The sequence below is a fragment of the Ranitomeya imitator genome, chromosome 2 (genome assembly GCF_032444005.1).
Source record: "Ranitomeya imitator isolate aRanImi1 chromosome 2, aRanImi1.pri, whole genome shotgun sequence".
NCBI classification, from domain to species: domain Eukaryota; kingdom Metazoa; phylum Chordata; class Amphibia; order Anura; family Dendrobatidae; genus Ranitomeya; species Ranitomeya imitator.
In genome coordinates this window covers 768,884,617-768,901,931 of record NC_091283.1, presented here as the reverse complement: position 1 = coordinate 768,901,931, position 17,315 = coordinate 768,884,617, and the positions used below count along the sequence as shown (strand labels likewise).

At 48.3% G+C, this 17,315-nt stretch overlaps 1 protein-coding gene across 2 annotated transcripts in view; it reads left to right on the top strand.

Moving 5' to 3' along the window:
• The first annotated feature begins 4,867 nt into the window (after nucleotides 1–4,867).
• TBC1D12 (TBC1 domain family member 12) overlaps nucleotides 4,868–17,315 on the top strand; it is a 130,863-nt gene continuing 118,415 nt past the window's right edge. For both annotated transcript variants that reach the window (XM_069753458.1, XM_069753457.1), the window contains exon 1: nucleotides 4,868–5,488. In XM_069753458.1, the coding sequence (XP_069609559.1) occupies nucleotides 5,001–5,488 (488 nt within the window). In that variant the 5' untranslated portion in view covers nucleotides 4,868–5,000. The remainder of the gene's footprint in view (nucleotides 5,489–17,315) is intronic.

Below are 17,315 nucleotides of genomic sequence, written 5' to 3'. Positions count from 1 at the left end.
TCATGGTCACGTTCCTTTAATGTCAATTTCCTCTTCCCCCTCTTCTGAAATTCCTGAGTTTTTGTCAGATTCCCAGGATGTATTCGATGAGCCCAAATCCAGTTCCCTTCCACCGCATAGGGACTGTGATTGTGCTATTGACTTGATTCCAGGTTGTAAGTTCCCTAAGGGCCGACTTTTCAACCTGTCGGTGCCAGAACATGCCGCCATGCGGAGCTATATTAAGGAGTCTTTGGAGAAGGGGCATATTCGGCCATCTTCTTCACCATTAGGAGCAGGTTTTTTTTTTGTTGCCAAGAAGGATGGCTCCTTGAGACCCTGTATTGATTATCGCCTCTTGAATAAGATCACGGTCAAATTTCAATACCCTCTGCCTTTGCTTACTGATTTGTTTGCTAGGATTAAGAGGGCTAGTTGGTTTACTAAGATTGACCTTCGAGGGGCATATGATCTTATTCGTATTAAGCAGGGTGACGAATGGAAAACTGCATTTAATACGAAGGCCATTTTGAATACCTTGCGATGCCATTCGGACTCTCTAATGCCCCATCTGTGTTCCAATCCTTCATGCATGATATCTTTCGGAGTTATCTTGATAAATTCATGGTTGTATATTTGGATGATATTTTGATTTTTTCCGATGATTGGGAGTCTCATGTGAAACAGGTCAGGATGGTATTTCAGATCCTCCGTAATAATGCTTTATTTGTGAAGGGGTCAAAGTGCCTCTTTGGAGTGCAGAAGGTTTCTTTTTTGGGCTTCATTTTTTCTCCCGCATCTATAGAAATGGATCCGGTTAAGGTTCAGGCCATTCATGATTGGATTCAGCCCACATCTGTGAAGATCCTTCAGAAATTCTTGGGCTTTGCTAATTTTTATCGTCGTTTCATTGCCAACTTCTCCAGTGTGGTTAAACCTCTGACCGATTTGACGAAGAAAGGCGCTGATGTGACGAATTGGTCCTCTGCGGCTGTTTCTGCCTTTCAGGAGCTTAAACGCCGATTTACTTCTGCCCCTGTGTTGCGTCAGCCGGATGTTTCTCTTCCATTTCAGGTTGAGGTTGACGCGTCTGAGATTGGGGCAGGGGCCGTTTTGTCTCAGAGGAATTCTGATAGTTCCTTGATGAAACCGTGTGCCTTCTTTTCTCGGAAGTTTTCGCCTGCGGAACGCAATTATGATGTCAGCAATTGGGAGTTGTTGGCTATGAAGTGGGCATTTGAGGAGTGGCGACATTGGCTTGAGGGGTCAAGCATCGTATTGTGGTCTTGACCAATCATACGAATCTGATTTTCCTCGAGTCTGCCAAAAGGCTGAATCCTAGACAGGCTCGATGGTCCCTGTTTTTCTCCTGTTTTGATTTTGTGGTCTCGCACATTCCTGGTACTAAGAATGTTAAGGCGGATGCCCTCTCTAGGAGTTTTTTTTCTGATTCCCCTGGGGTTCTTGAGCTGGTCGGCATTCTGAAGGAAGGGGTGGTTCTTTCTGCCATCTCCCCTGATTTACGACGGGTTCTTCAGGAATTTCAGGCTGATAAACCTGACCGCTGTCCAGTGGGGAAACTGTTTGTTCCTGATAGATGGACTATTAAAGTGATTTCTGAGGTTCATTGTTCTGTGTTGGCTGGCCATCCTGGGATTTTTGGTACCAGAGATTTGGTTGGTAGGTCCTTTTGGTGGCCTTCTTTGTCGCGGGATGTGCGTTCTTTTGTGCAGTCCTGTGGGATTTGCGCGCGGGCTAAGCCTTGCTGTTCCCGCGCTAGTGGGTTGCTTCTGCCTTTGCCGGTCCCTGAGAGACCTTGGACGCATATTTCTATGGATTTTATTTCAGATCTTCCGGTTTCCCAGAGGATGTCGGTTATCTGGGTGGTTTGTGACCGGTTTTCTAAGATGGTTCATTTGGTACCGTTGCCTAAATTGCCTTCCTCTTCTGATTTGGTTCCGTTGTTTTTTCAGCATGTGGTTCGTTTGCATGGCATTCCAGAGAATATTGTGTCTGATAGAGGTTCCCAGTTTGTTTCTAGGTTTTGGCGGGCCTTTTGTGCTAGCCTGGGCATTGATTTGTCTTTTTCTTCCGCATTTCATCCTCAGACAAATGGCCAGACCGAGCGAACTAATCAGACTTTGGAAACTTATTTGAGATGTTTTGTGTCTGCTGATCAGGATGATTGGGTGGCTTTCTTGCCATTGGCCGAGTTTGCCCTTAATAATCGGGCTAGTTCTGCTACCTTGGTTTCGCCTTTTTTTTGTAATTTTGGTTTTCATCCTCGTTTTTCTTCAGGGCAGGTTGAGCCTTCTGATTGTCCTGGTGTAGATTCTGTGGTTGACAGGCTGCAGCGGATTTGGGCTCATGTGGTGGACAATTTGGTGTTGTCTCAGGAGGAGGCTCAGCGTTTTGCTAACCGTCGTCGGTGTGTTGGTTCCCAGCTTCGGGTTGGGGATTTGGTCTGGTTGTCTTCCCGACATGTTCCTATGAAGGTTTCTTCCCCTAAGTTCAAGCCTCGGTTTATTGGTCCTTATAGGATTTCTGAGATTATCAATCCAGTATCTTTTCGTTTGGCCCTTCCAGCCTCTTTTTCCATCCATAATGTGTTCCATAGATCTTTGTTGCGGAAGTATGTGGTGCCCGTTGTTCCCTCTGTTGATCCTCCGGCCCCGGTGTTGATTGATGTGGAGTTGGAGTATGTGGTTGAGAAGATTTTGGATTCTCGTTTTTCGAGGCGGAAGCTTCAGTATCTGGTCAAATGGAAGGGTTATGGCCAGGAGGATAATTCTTGGGTTGTTGCCTCCGATGTTCATGCTGACGATTTGGTTCGTGCCTTTCATTTGGCTCGTCCTGATCGGCCTGGGGGCTCTGGTGAGGGTTCGGTGACCCCTCCTCAGGGGGGGGGGGGGGGGTACTGTTGTGAATTCTGCTCTTGGGCTCCCTCCGGTGGTTATGAGTGGTAGTGCTGCGGTAGTTGGATCGCAGCATTTATCAGGTGTATCTATTTTTTGCAATTTGGGCTGGGCTATATATCCTTGCTTGTTCCTTTAGTCAGTGCCAGTTGTCCATTGTTTTTGGAGGATTCACATCCCTTCTGGTCTCTCCTGTTCACTGTGCTTTTCTTCTAAGATAAGTCCTGGCTTTGTTTTTGCTGTCCACATGCTGTGGACCTTATAGTTCTGTGCATTTTTCATGTTTTGTCTTGTCCAGCTTTGTTGTGAAGGATTTTTTGCAGCCTAGCTGTGTCTCTGGAGATTCAGATATACCCTCCATGTCTTTAGTCAGATGTGGTGTTTTGTATTTTCTGTGGTGGATATTTTGTAGTGTTTTATACTGACTGCATAGTACTCTGTTCTATCCTTTCTTTTTAGCTAGTATGGCCTCCTATGCTAAATCCTGATTTCATGTCTGCGTATGTTATTTCCTCTCCTCTCACAGTCAATATTTGTGGGGGGCTGTCTATCCTTTGGGGATTTTCTCTGAGGCAAGATAGGTTTCCTGCTTCTGTCTTTAGGGGTAGTTAATTCTTAGGCTGTGTTGAGGGGTCTAGGGAGCGTTAGGTACCCCCCACGGCTACTTCTAGTTGCGCTAAGTTCAGGGTTTGCGGTCAGTACAGGTGCCACCTTCTCGAGAGTACGTCTCATGCTGCTCCAAGGCCACCAGATCATAACATCTATCCCTGGACTCGGGATTAGAGTACAATTAGACCTCTTGCGCTCGACACCGCAACTGGGGTGTCAGCGTAACCAAAATAATTATTTAGATGCATGGGAGTGCGTGCGGTGCCGCTCTGGCGGACTCCACTAACCACCCAGGCTTGGGTCAGGAAAGCGCTGTGAAAGCGCACGGCGCCGCACTGGCGGTCACAGCAATAGACGCTGTTTTGTGTGTTACGTGCTGATGGCTTAAGTCGGGCGCTAGATAGCAAACATCCACCTTACACGAACAGTCATACACAAGGGAGGGGATAATTAATGAACGACTTTCACACATCAACACACACACGTCTACACTAGCGCGTGGCCGTGCAGTCATGCGAACCTTATATAGCTGCAGCATGTACAGGACCTTCCCAGAAGGACCAATGGAAAGCTGCCACAGAAGTTGAGCACCTTTAGGACCTTCCTGGAGGACCAATGGGATCTGCTGCAGTATCTGAGCATGTGACCCTCGATCTCCAACGGAAGATCTTGCCTTGGGCATGCTCAGAATGGGAAAAGCAGGACTTAGTCCCAAAAGCGTCTGCTCGCTGCTGCCCAACACTGGCTTCAATGGCAGAAGCTAGAAAAACAGCAGTAACCCTTTGCACAGAATCAGACTGAGCAAGACACTGGGAACGATGTCTCCGCCGATCAGACTCCACCACGGCAGGAGAAGAATGGGAGACCGCAGCAGAGATGGCCCGAGATTCCCCCGTGCAGAGGCGGGAAGCCTTTATCCTCTATAGAGCACAGCTTGTTTCCAGGAAGCTTGGCCACTAGATACTCCCAACTGGAAAAATGATGCGACGCCTGGCTGCTGCTTGAGCTAAAATACGAGCCATGTCCCAGTTTTATTTTTAAGGTGTTAGGTATGTTGCCAATAGCAACCGATTAGATTTCAGCTTTCATTCTGTCAGGCCCTGACAATTACGTTGTGGAAGGCTGACTTTTCATAAGAGATTCCTTTTAGACGCGACACAAGAGGAAAATACCACAGAACGGAGCCGCCAGTCAGCCTCGGCGGGTAGTAGTCATCACATGGCTCGAAACTACAACTCCCACAATCCACCGGGCCCGGGGAATCCAAGGACTTCCGTGTTGACGCGTCACGTGATCCTATTGCGCAGCAGGGAGGGACGTTCCTCTCAGACACCCGGGCTGGCTGGGGATGTACTTGTGAAGCAGTCGGTGGCCGCCCACCACCACGGAGCACTACACCGGGACCAGGCAGCGGCGGCCCCTGCAGCGCTCCCGGGGGCCGGCCCGTCACACGCAGCTCCTGTAGGCCGTGCCTGAAGGTGGCGGGGGGAGCGGCAAATGGTTGGGCCGGAGGATGCCGGCGGCCGCTGCGGGGAGAACGTGACCGAGGAGGGGGAGGAAGCGGAGGAGGAGGAGACCGGGCCGTACATCAGCGCTCCGGGCATGAGGCTGACCAACGGGGACCTGGGCTACCTGCCCGGCGGGGCCAAGCTGCCGAACGGCGGGGTGAGCGGGGGCTGCGCCTGTCACCGGCAGTGCTGCTCCGCCCCGGCCGCCTGCACCCCGCCGCTCAGCCCGTCCAGCTGCGACTCGTCCCCGCTCAGCGCTCACACGGTGGCCGGCTACTTCGTGTCCGCCGAGGCTGATCGGTTCCGTTTCCTGGATGTGACTCTGAGCTCCCGGAATACGTACGAAGTGAGCCGGCGACAGAGCGCCCCCGACCACCTAGCGGACGGCCTGAGCCTCGCCGAGGGGGGCGGCCCGGGGCCCGACGACCAGGATGGAGACCGGCCCTGGAAGATGGGCATCACCGACTTCTTCACCAGGTGAGGCGCCGACCTCCTGTCACCATGGCAACGGCTGCTGGCTGTGACGTCATGGAGGACCAGGAGGGCTGTCACCTGACTCCAGGGCTGTGGGAAAGCTGGGTGACGACCTCCGCTGTGCCCCGACTGGCTGTCACCACAGTATGTGAGAAAGCTGGGTGACGACCTCCGCTGTGCCCCCTGACTGGCTGTCACCACAGTATGTGAGAAAGCTGGGTGATGACCTCCGCTGTGCCCCCTGACTGGCTGTCACCACAGTATGTGAGAAAGCTGGGTGACGACCTCCGCTGTGCCCCCTGACTGGCACCACAGTATGTGATAAAGCTGGGTGACGACCTCCACTGTGCCCACTGACTGGCTGTCACCACAGTATATGAGAAAGCTGGGTGACGACCTCCACTGTGCCCCCTGACTGGCTGTCACCACAGTATATGAGAAAGCTGGGTGATGACCTCCGCTGTGCCCCCTGACTGGCTGTCACCACAGTATGTCCGAAAGCTGGGTGATGACCTCCGTTGTGCCCCCTGACTGGCTGTCACCACAGTATGTGAGAAAGCTGGGTGACAACCTCCGTTGTGCCCCCTGACTGGCTGTCACCACAGTATGTGAGAAAGCTGGGTGACGACCTCCGCTGTGCCCCCTGACTGGCACCACAGTATATGAGAAAGCTGGGTGACGACCTCCACTGTGCCCCCTGACTGGCTGTCACCACAGTATATGAGAAAGCTGGGAGATGACCTCCGCTGTGCCCCCTGACTGGCTGTCACCACAGTATGTGAGAAAGCTGGGTGATGACCTCCGTTGTGCCCCCTGACTGGCTGTCACCACAGTATGTGAGAAAGCTGGGTGACGACCTCCGTTGTGCCCCCTGACTGGCTGTCACCACAGTATGTGAGAAAGCTGGGTGACGACCTCTGCTGTGCTCCCTGACTGGCTGTCACCAGGGCTGTGGGAAAGCTGGGTGACGACCTCCGCTGTGCCCCCAGACAGGCTGTCACCACAGTATGTGAGAAAGCTGGGTGACAACCTCCGCTGTGCCCCCTGACTGGCTGTCACCACAGTATGTGAGAAAGCTGGGTGACAACCTCCGCTGTGCCCCCTGACTGGCTGTCACCACAGTATGTGAGAAAGCTGGGTGACGACTTCCGCTGTGCCCCCTGACTGGCTGTCACCACAGTATGTGAGAAAGCTGGGTGACAACCTCCGCTGTGCCCCCTGACTGGCTGTCACCACAGTATGTGAGAAAGCTGGGTGACGATCTCCGTTGTGCCCCCTGACTGGCTGTCACCACAGTATGTGAGAAAGCTGGGTGATGACCTCTGCTGTGCTCCCTGACTGGTTGTCACCACAGTATGTGAGAAAGCTGGGTGATGACCTCCGTTGTGCCCCCTGACTGGCTGTCACCACAGTATGTGAGAAAGCTGGGTGACGACTTCCACTGTGCCCCCTGACTGTCACCACAGTATGTGAGAAAGCTGGGTGACGACCTCCGCTGTGCCCCCTGACTGGCTGTCACCACAGTATGTGAGAAAGCTGGGTGACTACCTCCGCTGTTCTCCCTGACTGGCTGTCACCACAGTATGTGAGAAAGCTGGGTGACGACCTCCGCTGTGCCCCCTGACTGGCTGTCACCACAGTATGTGAGAAAGCTGGGTGACAACCTCCGTTGTACCCCCTGACTGGCTGTCACCACAGTATGTGAGAAAGCTGGGTGACGACCTCCGCTGTGCCCCCTGACTGGCTGTCACCACAGTATGTGAGAAAGCTGGGTGACGACCTCCGCTGTGCCCCCTGACTGGCTGTCACCACAGTATGTGAGAAAGCTGGGTGATGACCTCCGTTGTGCCCCCTGACTGTCACCACAGTATGTGAGAAAGCTGGGTGACTACCTCCGCTGTACCCCCTGACTGGCTGTCACCACATTGTGAGAAAGCTGGGTGACAACCTCCGCTGTGCCCCCTGACTGGCTGTCACCACAGTATGTCAGAAAGCTGGGTGATGACCTCCGCTGTGCCCCCAGACAGGCTGTCACCAGTGTATGTGAGAAAGCTGGGTGACGACCTCCGCTGTGCCCCCTGACTGGCTGTCACCACAGTATGTGAGAAAGCTGGGTGACGACCTCCACTGTGTCCCTTGACTGGCTGTCACCACAGTATGTGAGAAAGCTGGGTGATGACCTCCGTTGTGCCCCCTGACTGGCTGTCACCACAGTATGTGAGAAAGCTGTGTGACGATCTCCGTTGTGCCCCCTGACTGGCTGTCACCACAGTATGTGAGAAAGCTGGGTGACGACCTCCGCTGTGCCCCCTGACTGGCTGACACCAGGGCTGTGGGAAAGCTTGGTGACGACCTCCGCTGTGCCCCCTGACTGGTTGTCACCACAGTATGTGAGAAAGCTGGGTGACGACCTCCGCTGTACCCCCTGACTGGTTGTCACCACAGTATGTGAGAAAGCTGGGTGACGACCTCCGCTGTGCCCCCTGACTGGTTGTCACCACAGTATGTGAGAAAGCTGGGTGACGACCTCCGCTGTGCCCCCTGACTGGCTGTCACCACAGTATGTGAGAAAGCTGGGTGACGACCTCCGCTGTACCCCCTGACTGGTTGTCACCACAGTATGTGAGAAAGCTGGGTGACAACCTCCGCTGTACCTCCTGACTGGTTTTCACCATCGTATATGAGGACTGTAGGAAAGCTGGGTGACAACCTCCACTGTGCCCCCTGACTGGTTGTCACCATAGTATATGAGGACTGTAGGAAAGCTGGGTGACAACCTCCACTGTGCCCCCTGACTGGTTGTCACCACAGTATGTAAGGACTGTAGGAAAGCTGGGTGACAACCTCTGATATGCCCCCTGACTGGTTGTGACCACAGTATGTAAGGACTGTAGGAAAGCTGGGTGACAACCTCCACGGTGCCTTTGACTGGTTCTCACCACAGTATGTAAGGACTGTAGGAAAGCTGGGTGACAACCTCCACGGTGCCTTTGACTGGTTCTCACCACAGTATGTAAGGACTGTGGGAAAGCTGGGTGACACCAGTGTTAACTGAAGACATTGATCAGTGGGAGCAGCAGCAATCACATTGATTGGGGTCCTGATCCTCCTTACTATTGTGGGCAGTAAATGTACTGGCATGGCTGCACTTTATTACTGCTGCTCTATTCAACATCTTTTGGTCTTTGGCCTGTATCCAGGTAACGGCGACCACCATACTCCACTCCCGGCCACAGAGAGACTAATTGTGACCTGCAGTGATCAGATATTTATCACCTACGTGGATTTAAAGGGAATCTGTCAGGTGGCTTTTACTATTTAATCAGAAAGCAGCACCGTGTAGGATCAGAGACACGTCCGTTTTATGTTCCCCTGCATGTGTGTTTTTTTTTTTTTTTTTTTTTTTCAATGGATCTTCAATAAAACAACTTTTTTTTAACAGATGATTGTCCTGAAATTCCTCCTCTATTGCCTAGGATCAGAGACCCTGATTCCAGCGTTGTGACTTCCTGGGCTGTGTGGTGTTTTATTACAATCCGTGTTTTATCGGCAGATTATTACAGTGCTAGTTGCCTCATACTCCATATCCATGAGCTCCATGTAACACTGCCCCCACCATTGATTGGCAGCTTCCTAACAATGCACAGGGTGCAGAGTACGCTGCCTGGTCACAGTATGTCCCCATGAGTAGCCCGCCTTAAACAATACCAGGTTTTGTCATGTAAAAAAAAAATCATGCCAAGAAGAATCTTTTCAGAAATGTTTTCACCTTTTAATGTCACCCACGATCTGTACAAATCCATTAATGGTCAATTTGTGAAAATAAAATTAACAAAAATAAAATAATGTGGTTGCATAAGTGAACATCCTCTTATAATTGGGGATGTGTATATGCTCAGAATTAGCCAATCACATGTAAACTCATGTTAAATAATAGGGGTGCACAGCTGCCATCATGTACAGTGGTTTTGATTAACCCCATATAAAGTTTAGTTGTGCTAGTAGGGTGTTCGTGACATTTTCCTAGTTGCATTTTACAGCAAACATAATAATAATAATAATAATTTTTATTTATATACAACATATTCCGCAGCACTTTACAATTAAGCGGGGACATGTACAGACAATAAATTCAGTACAAGTTAAGACAATTTAAACAGTGACATTAGGGGTGAGGTCCCTGCTCGCAAGCTTACAATCTACAAGGAAATGGGGGGACACAATAGGTGAAAAGTGCTTATTTCAGGTCTGGCAATTATAATAAATAGGGATTTTCATACATCGTGGTCCATTAATAGTTTACAACACAGCAAAGGAATCTCAATGTTAAAAGTTATCTATTTAGGAGATGGGTACAAAAACATTTCCACTGTTAAGACCTTGTCAGGAAGTGGCTTTAATTTGGCACAACAGTGACATTACCAAGAACTGGACGTCCCACAATAATGAAAACACCTAAAGAAAATGGATCCATGTGGCTGAAAAGAGGCCTCCAGTAACATTAAAGGAGCTGCATGAATTTGTGGCCAGTACCGTACTGGTTGTGTACTGCATGTGACCACAATCTCCCGTATTCTTTGGTGTGCGTGGTAGGGTGGCTATACAGAAGTCTTTACTTACAAAGAAAAGTATCCAAGCCTGATATGTTTTGCTAAAACTTACGTCATGGCTTCCAAAAGCATGCTGAAAAACGTGTTGTGGTCCAATGGGACCAAGGACAAACTTTTTGGCTGCTGTTTTTCAGCAGCTGGAACTGGGGCCCTTGGTCAAGGTAGGAGGAAATTATGACCAGTTTCAAACATCAGTCAATTTTGCTTCAAAATGTTTATGCTGCTGCTGAAAAGCTTCCAACAAAGAGAAATTTCACTTTTTAGCAAGCCATCGACCCTAAGCTTATCTCCAAATCGATTAATGGCTTCACCAGATTAAGATCAAGGTTTTGGAATGGCCCAGACCTCAGTCTTATTGAAAATCTGTGGGTGACCTGAAGAGGGCGCTGTACACAGGAGATGCCCTCACAATCTGACAGATTTGGAGCTCTTGCAAGGAAGAGTGGGCAAAGATCGCCAATTCTAGATGTGCCCTGCTAATAGACCCTGAATGCTGTCATAAATTCAACGGTTATGTCAACAAAGTATTAGTTTAACCCCTCAACGACCGCCGATACGCCTTTTAACGGCGGCCGCTAAGGGTACTTAAACCACAGCGCCGTTAATTAACGGCGCTGTGGAAAAAGTAAATAGCGCCCCCCAGAGTCGGATTTTCTCTGGGGTCTCGGCTGTTTACCGGCGATCGCAAAAAAACAAACAAAAAAAACGCGATTTCTCTTAAATTTCTCTGTCCTCCGATGTGATCGCACATCAGAGGACAGAGAAATGGGGTCCCAGGTAGCCCCCCAATACTTACCTGTCTCCCCCGGTGCTCCTCGTGGCTCCCGATGGGCGCTGCCATCTTCAAAATGGCGGGCGCATGCGCAGTGCGCCCGCCGGCCGGCACCGGGAGGATCTTTGGGGTCTCGGCTGCCGGGGGTAGCCGAGACCCCAAAGAACATGATCGGGGTCGGTTTTACCGACCCCTGTTTTGCGATTGCCAGTAATTAACTGTTTACCGGCGACCGCAAAAAAAAAAAAAAAAAAAGCAAAGTGTAATTCTCTGTCCTCTGATGTGATCGCACATCAGAGGACAGAAAAATAGGGGGGTTCGGGGACCCTATTATGCTCACCAGTGTCCCTGGGTCCTCCTGCTGCTCCTCCTGACCGCCGGCATCTTCTTGGCAAAAGAAAATGGCGGGTGCATGCGCAGTGCGCCCGCCATCTGCCGGCCGGCAGGAGAAGAGCAGTTGGGGCTAAAATTAGGGTTGGGGCTAAATTTAGGGATAGGGTTGGGGCTAAATTTAGGGATAGGGTTGGGGCTAAATTTAGGGTTAGGGTTGGGGCTAAATTTAGGGTTAGGCTTCTTTCACACTTACGTCGGTACGGGGCCGTCGCAATGCATCGGCCCGACATACCGACGCACGTTGTGAAAATTGTGCACAACGTGGGCAGCAGCTGTAGTTTTTCAACGCATCCGCTGCCCAATCTATGTCCTGGGGAGGAGGGGGCGGAGTTGCAGCCACGCATGCGCGGTCAGAAATGGCGGACGCGACGTACAAAAAAAGTTACATTGAAAGTTTTTTGTGCCGACGGTCCGCCAAAACACAACTGATCCAGTGCACGACGGACGCGACGTGTGGCCATCCGTCACGATCCGTCGGCAATACAAGTCTATGGGCAAAAACGAATCCTGCGGGCACATTTGCAGGATCCGTTTTTTGTCCAAAACGATGGATTGCCACGGATGCCAAACGACGCAAGTGTGAAAGTAGCCTTAGGGTTAGGGCTAGGGTTGGGGCTAAAGTTAGGGCTAGGGTTGGGGCTAAAGTTAGGGTTAGAGCTAGGATTAGGGTTAGGGTTTGGATTAGGGTTGGTATTAGGGTTAGGGTTGGCATTAGGGTTAGGTTTGGGATTAGGGTTAAGGTTAGGGTTGTGATTAGGGGTGTATTGGGATTAGGGTTAGGTTTGAGGTTAGGGTTGAGATTAGGATTAGGGGTGTGTTGGATTTAGGGTTTTGATTAGGGTTATGGTTAGGGTTGACATTAGGGTTGTTTTGGGGTAAGGGTTGTGATTATCGTTAGGGTTAGGGTTAGTGATTAGGATTATGGATCGGGTTGGGATTAGGGTTAGGGGTGTGTTGGGGTTAGGGTTGGAGCTAGAATTGGGGGGTTTCCACTGTTTAGGTACATCAGGGGGTCTCCAAACACGACAGCCAATTTTGCGCTCAAAAAGTCAAATGGTGCTCCCTCCCTTCTGAGCTCTGCCGTGCGCCCAAACAGTGGGTTACCCCCACATATGGGGCATCAACGTACTCGGGATAAATTGGACAACAACTTTTGGGGTCCAATTTCTCCTGTTACCCTTGTGAAAATAAAAACTTGGGGGCTACGAAATCTTTTTTGTGGAAAAAAAAAATATTTTTTTATTTTCACGACTCTGCATTCTAAACTTCTGTGAAGCACTTGGGCATTCAAAGTTCTCACCACACATCTATATAAGTTCCATGGGGGGTCTAGTTTCCAAAATGGGGTCACTTGTGGGGGGTTTCCACTGTTTAGGCACATCCAAACGCGACATGGCGTCCAATCTCAATTCCAGACAATTCTACATTGAAAAAGTAAAACGGCACTCCTCCTCTTCCAAGCTCTGCGGTGCGCCCAAACAGTGGTTTACCCCCACATATTGGGTATCGACGTATTCAGGAGAAATTGCACTACAACTTTTGTGATCTAATTTCTCCTGTTACCCTTGTGAAAATAAGAATTTGTGGGCGAAAATGGTTCTGAATTAAAATGTTTGCAAAAAAAAGTTACCGTAAATGTTCATTTTTTCCTTCCACATTGTTTCAGTTCCTGTGAAGCACGTAAAGGGTTAATAAACTTCTTGAATGTGGTTTTGAGAACCTTGAGGGTATGTTCACACGTTCAGGATTTCCATCCTTTTTTTTTCAGGACAGTTTTTTTAAAAAACTGCAGCTCTTGGCAGAAAACGCAGGTCCTTTTTTTGGTCCTTTTTTTGTCCTTTTTTGATGCGTTTTTTGATGCGTTTTTTTATCCTTTTTTTATGCAGTTTTCTATGCAGAGACTGTGTGTTTCCTAGGAAGCTTTTTAGGGCTAAAATGGCTGAAAATACCCTAACCCTACCCCTAACTCTAACCCTAACCCCTACACCTAACCCTACCCCTAACCCTACCCCTAACCCTACCCCTACCCCTATTCTAACCTTAGTGAAAAAAAAAAAAAAAATTCTTAATTTTTTTATTGTCCCTACCAATGGGGGTGACAAAGTGGGGGGGGTGTCATTTACTATTTTTTTATTTTGATCACTGAGATAGGTTATATCTCAGTGATCAAAATGCACTTTGGAGCGAATCTGCCGGCCGGCAGATTCGGCGGGCGCACTGCGCATGCGCCCGCCATTTTGCAAGATGGCGGCGCCCAGGGAGAAGACGGCCGGACGGACGCCGGGTAAGTATAAGGGGGGGAGATTAGGGCACGGGGGGGGGGGCATCGGAGCACGGGGGGAGGGGCATCGGAGCACGGGGGGGGGGGGCATCGGAGCACGGGGGGGCAGCCACACTCCGCCCACGCACTTCCGCCCGCTCCCCCGCACTTCCTGCTGCAGCGGTTCTGCACATCAAATCGCAGTAAAACCCGCAGATATATTTTTGATCTGCGGGTTTTACTGCGATTTTGACCTCACAATGGAGGTCTATGGGTGCAGAACCGCTGCGGTTCAGGAAAAAGAAGTGACATGCTCCTTTTTTGCCGCAGCTATTCTGCGCGGCTTTTTAAACGAAATTACGGATCATGTGCACAGCAGTGACTGTTTTCCATAGGGTTACATTGTTATGTACCCTGCATGGAAAACAGCTGCGGAACCGCAGCGGCAAAACCGCTGCGGTTCTGCAGTAAAAAACGCACTGTGTGAACATGGCCTGAGGGGTGTAGTTTTTAGAATGGTGTCACACTTGGTTATTTTCTATCATATAGACCCCTCAAAATGACTTCAAATGAGATGTGGTCCCTAAAAAAAAAAATGGTGTTGTTAAATTGAGAAATTGCTGGTCAACTTAACCCCTGTAACTCCCTAACAAAAAAAAATTTTGTTTCCAAAATTGTGCTGATGTAAAGTAGACATGTGGGAAATGTTATTTATTAACTTTTTTTCGTGACATAACTCTCTGACTTAAGGGCATAAAAATACAAAGTTTGAAAATTGCAAAATTTTAAAAATTTTCGCCATATTTCCGTTTTTTTCATAAATAATCGCAAGTAATATCGAAGAAATGTTACCTCTAACATGAAGTACAATATGTGACGAAAAAACAATCTCAGAATCAGCGGGATCCGTTGAAGCGTTCCAGAGTTATAACCTCATAAAGTGACAGTGGTCAGAATTGCAAAAATTGGCTCGGTCATTAAAGGGACACTGTCACCTGAATTTGGAGGGAACAATTTTCAGCCACGGAGGCGGGGTTTTTGGGTGTTTGATTCACCCTTTCCTTACCCGCTGGCTGCATGCTGGCTGCAATATTGGATTAAAGTTCATTCTCTGTCCTCCATAGTACACGCCTGTGGAAGGCAAGATTACCTTGTGCAGGCATGTACTACGGAGGACAGAGAATGAACTTCAATCCAATATTGCAGCCAGCATGCAGCCAGCGGGTAAGGAAAGGGTGAATCAAACACCCAAAAACCCCGCCTCCATGGCTGAAGATTGTTCCCTCCAAATTCAGGTGACAGTGTCCCTTTAAGTACCAAATTGGCTGTCACTAAGGGGTTAAAGGTGTGCATTTTTATGCAGACACATTATTTTAGTTATTTATTTATCCTTTTCTACCCAAAAGATTTGTTTATTTTTCACCAATTTTTAAATATCATGGGTTACTTTCAGGGTATGTGCACACGTTCAGGATTTTTTTGTGTTTTTTTTGCTATAAAAACGCATACATATGCATCCTATCATTTAGAATGCATTCTGCAATTTTTGTGCACATGATGTGTTTTTTTCTGCGAAAAAAAGGCAACACGGTAAAAAAAGCAGCATGCTCATTAATGTTGCGGACTTTTTGCTTTTTTCTCGCTATTTAATGCATTGGGAAAGCTCCGGAAAAAACACGAAAAAAAAAACGCATGCAGATTTCTGGCAGAAATGTCTGTTTTTTTGTCAGGACATTTCTACAAGAAATCCTGAACATGTGCACATACCCTAAAGGTGGAGAAAGTTCGTAGATGTTTCTTCTTTATATGATATTTTTTTGTCGTTAAAAAAATAATCATTTTAACAAGGATGTGAAGATTTTTCTTTTAATATCCAGTGCATATTCTCCATGCAGGTATTTCTGTGGCTTGGCCCCAAGCTGTGGACCCCACAAGCACAGTACCCCCCCCTCCCCTTGTCAGGGACAAATGTTGCCAAGTAATGGTGGTTCTGTTCGCTGTGATGTGCTCCAGGCCCAGATTTCTGCTGATCCGATCTTGTACAGTTATGATGTTTGTATTTAACGCTGTGGGAAATCCTCTGTCATCTCAGATTGTCCTTGTGAATGAGGATCGCACGCTGGTCACTGATGAATCTCCCCTGTGTATTTTGTGGTCAGACACTTATTTATTTCCTCTTTACTATTCCACTTTTTCTTGAGTAACATTTCCCCTGATCTGTTCCTGACATTCAGCCTATGTACATGACCATGCAGTGTGTGTGGACCCTACTTATTGCAGCTAGCTGTACATATCTTTTTTCATGAAATTTGCTATAAATGAACACCTGTGTGCATGGGTCACCATGTATTCCTGGAGGTCCATCTGTTCTGTATGTGCTGTTTGTCTAAGGCTATATGCACACGTTAAGGATTTTAAGCTTCTTTTTTAGCGTTTTTTTTTTTTTTGGACGTTTTCCGCCGGAAAAACGCTTACATAAGCATCCCATCATTTTTAATGCATTCCGCATTTTTTGTGCACATGCCGCATTTTTTTCCGTGGCGGAATCACATTCTGGAAATAAACGCAGCATGTTCATTCTTTGTGCGGAATCGCTGGGATTCCGCACACACAGGAATGTATTGATCCGCTTACTTCCCACATGGGGCTATGCCCACCATGTGGGAAGTAAGCGGATCATGTGCGGTTGGTACCCAGGGTGGAGGAGAGGAGACTCTCCTCCTGGCCCTGGGAACCATATACCTGTAAAAATAAAAAATAAAAAGAATTAAAATAAAAAATAGTGACGCCTTCCGGCGTCCCCCGCACCCTTCCTGCTCCTCGTGATGCTCCCGTTCCCACTAATGCCTCACTGCAATGACCCGTGATGACGTAGCGGTCTCGCGTGATGCTACGTCATCTGGGGTCATTGCCGCGAGGCATTACTGGGAATGGGAGCATCACGAGGAGCGGGAAAGGTGCCGGGGACGCTGAAATGTGAGAATGTCACGATTTTTTTTTTTTTAACATTATTTTTAACATTAGATGTTTTACTATTGATGCTGCATAGGCAGTATCAATAGTAAAAAGTTGGTCACACTTGTCAAACACTGTTTGACAAGTGTGACCAACCTGTCAATCAATTTTCCAAGCAATGCTACTGATTACTTGGAAAACGCTAGCATTCTGCAAGCTAATTACGCTTGCAAAACACTAGTGTTTAGCGGGAATATGCATGCCAATTCCGCATGCGTTATACCCGCAGCAGGGAGTTGCGGAATTGCTACGGAAATTTCCGCGGCAATTCCGGACGTATGCACTTAGCCTAAATATAATTAGGATATCAATGCCAAGTAGGTAAAGTAAAGGTTACGTTTTACTCACCTCACTGCATGCTGTACCACAGTTTAATTTGGTGGGCTTTTTTTTATCAATTTACTCAGCAATCTTTTTTTTTTTCTTTACAAATAATAATGCAGAATATTGACCAAAATCCGGACATGTGATGTGATTTACAGCTGATTATTGTCCTTTACAATCCAGATCCCCGCACAATATGCACTGACAGAATTATGGCTGACACTGTTTTGATTTTTGTTAAGTTTTAATGAAGGGTGTTGGAGGTCCAAAACATTATGATGGTACCATGGTGAAGTATTATCGTGACTAATACAGTATCTGTTGTATCCCGATTTTTTTTTTTTTTTTTTCTTATTATTTTTGCTTAGGCTACTTTCACACTTACGTTGTTTAGAATCCGTCACAATGCGTCCTTTTGGGAAAAAACTGCATCCTGCAAATTTACCCGCAGGATAC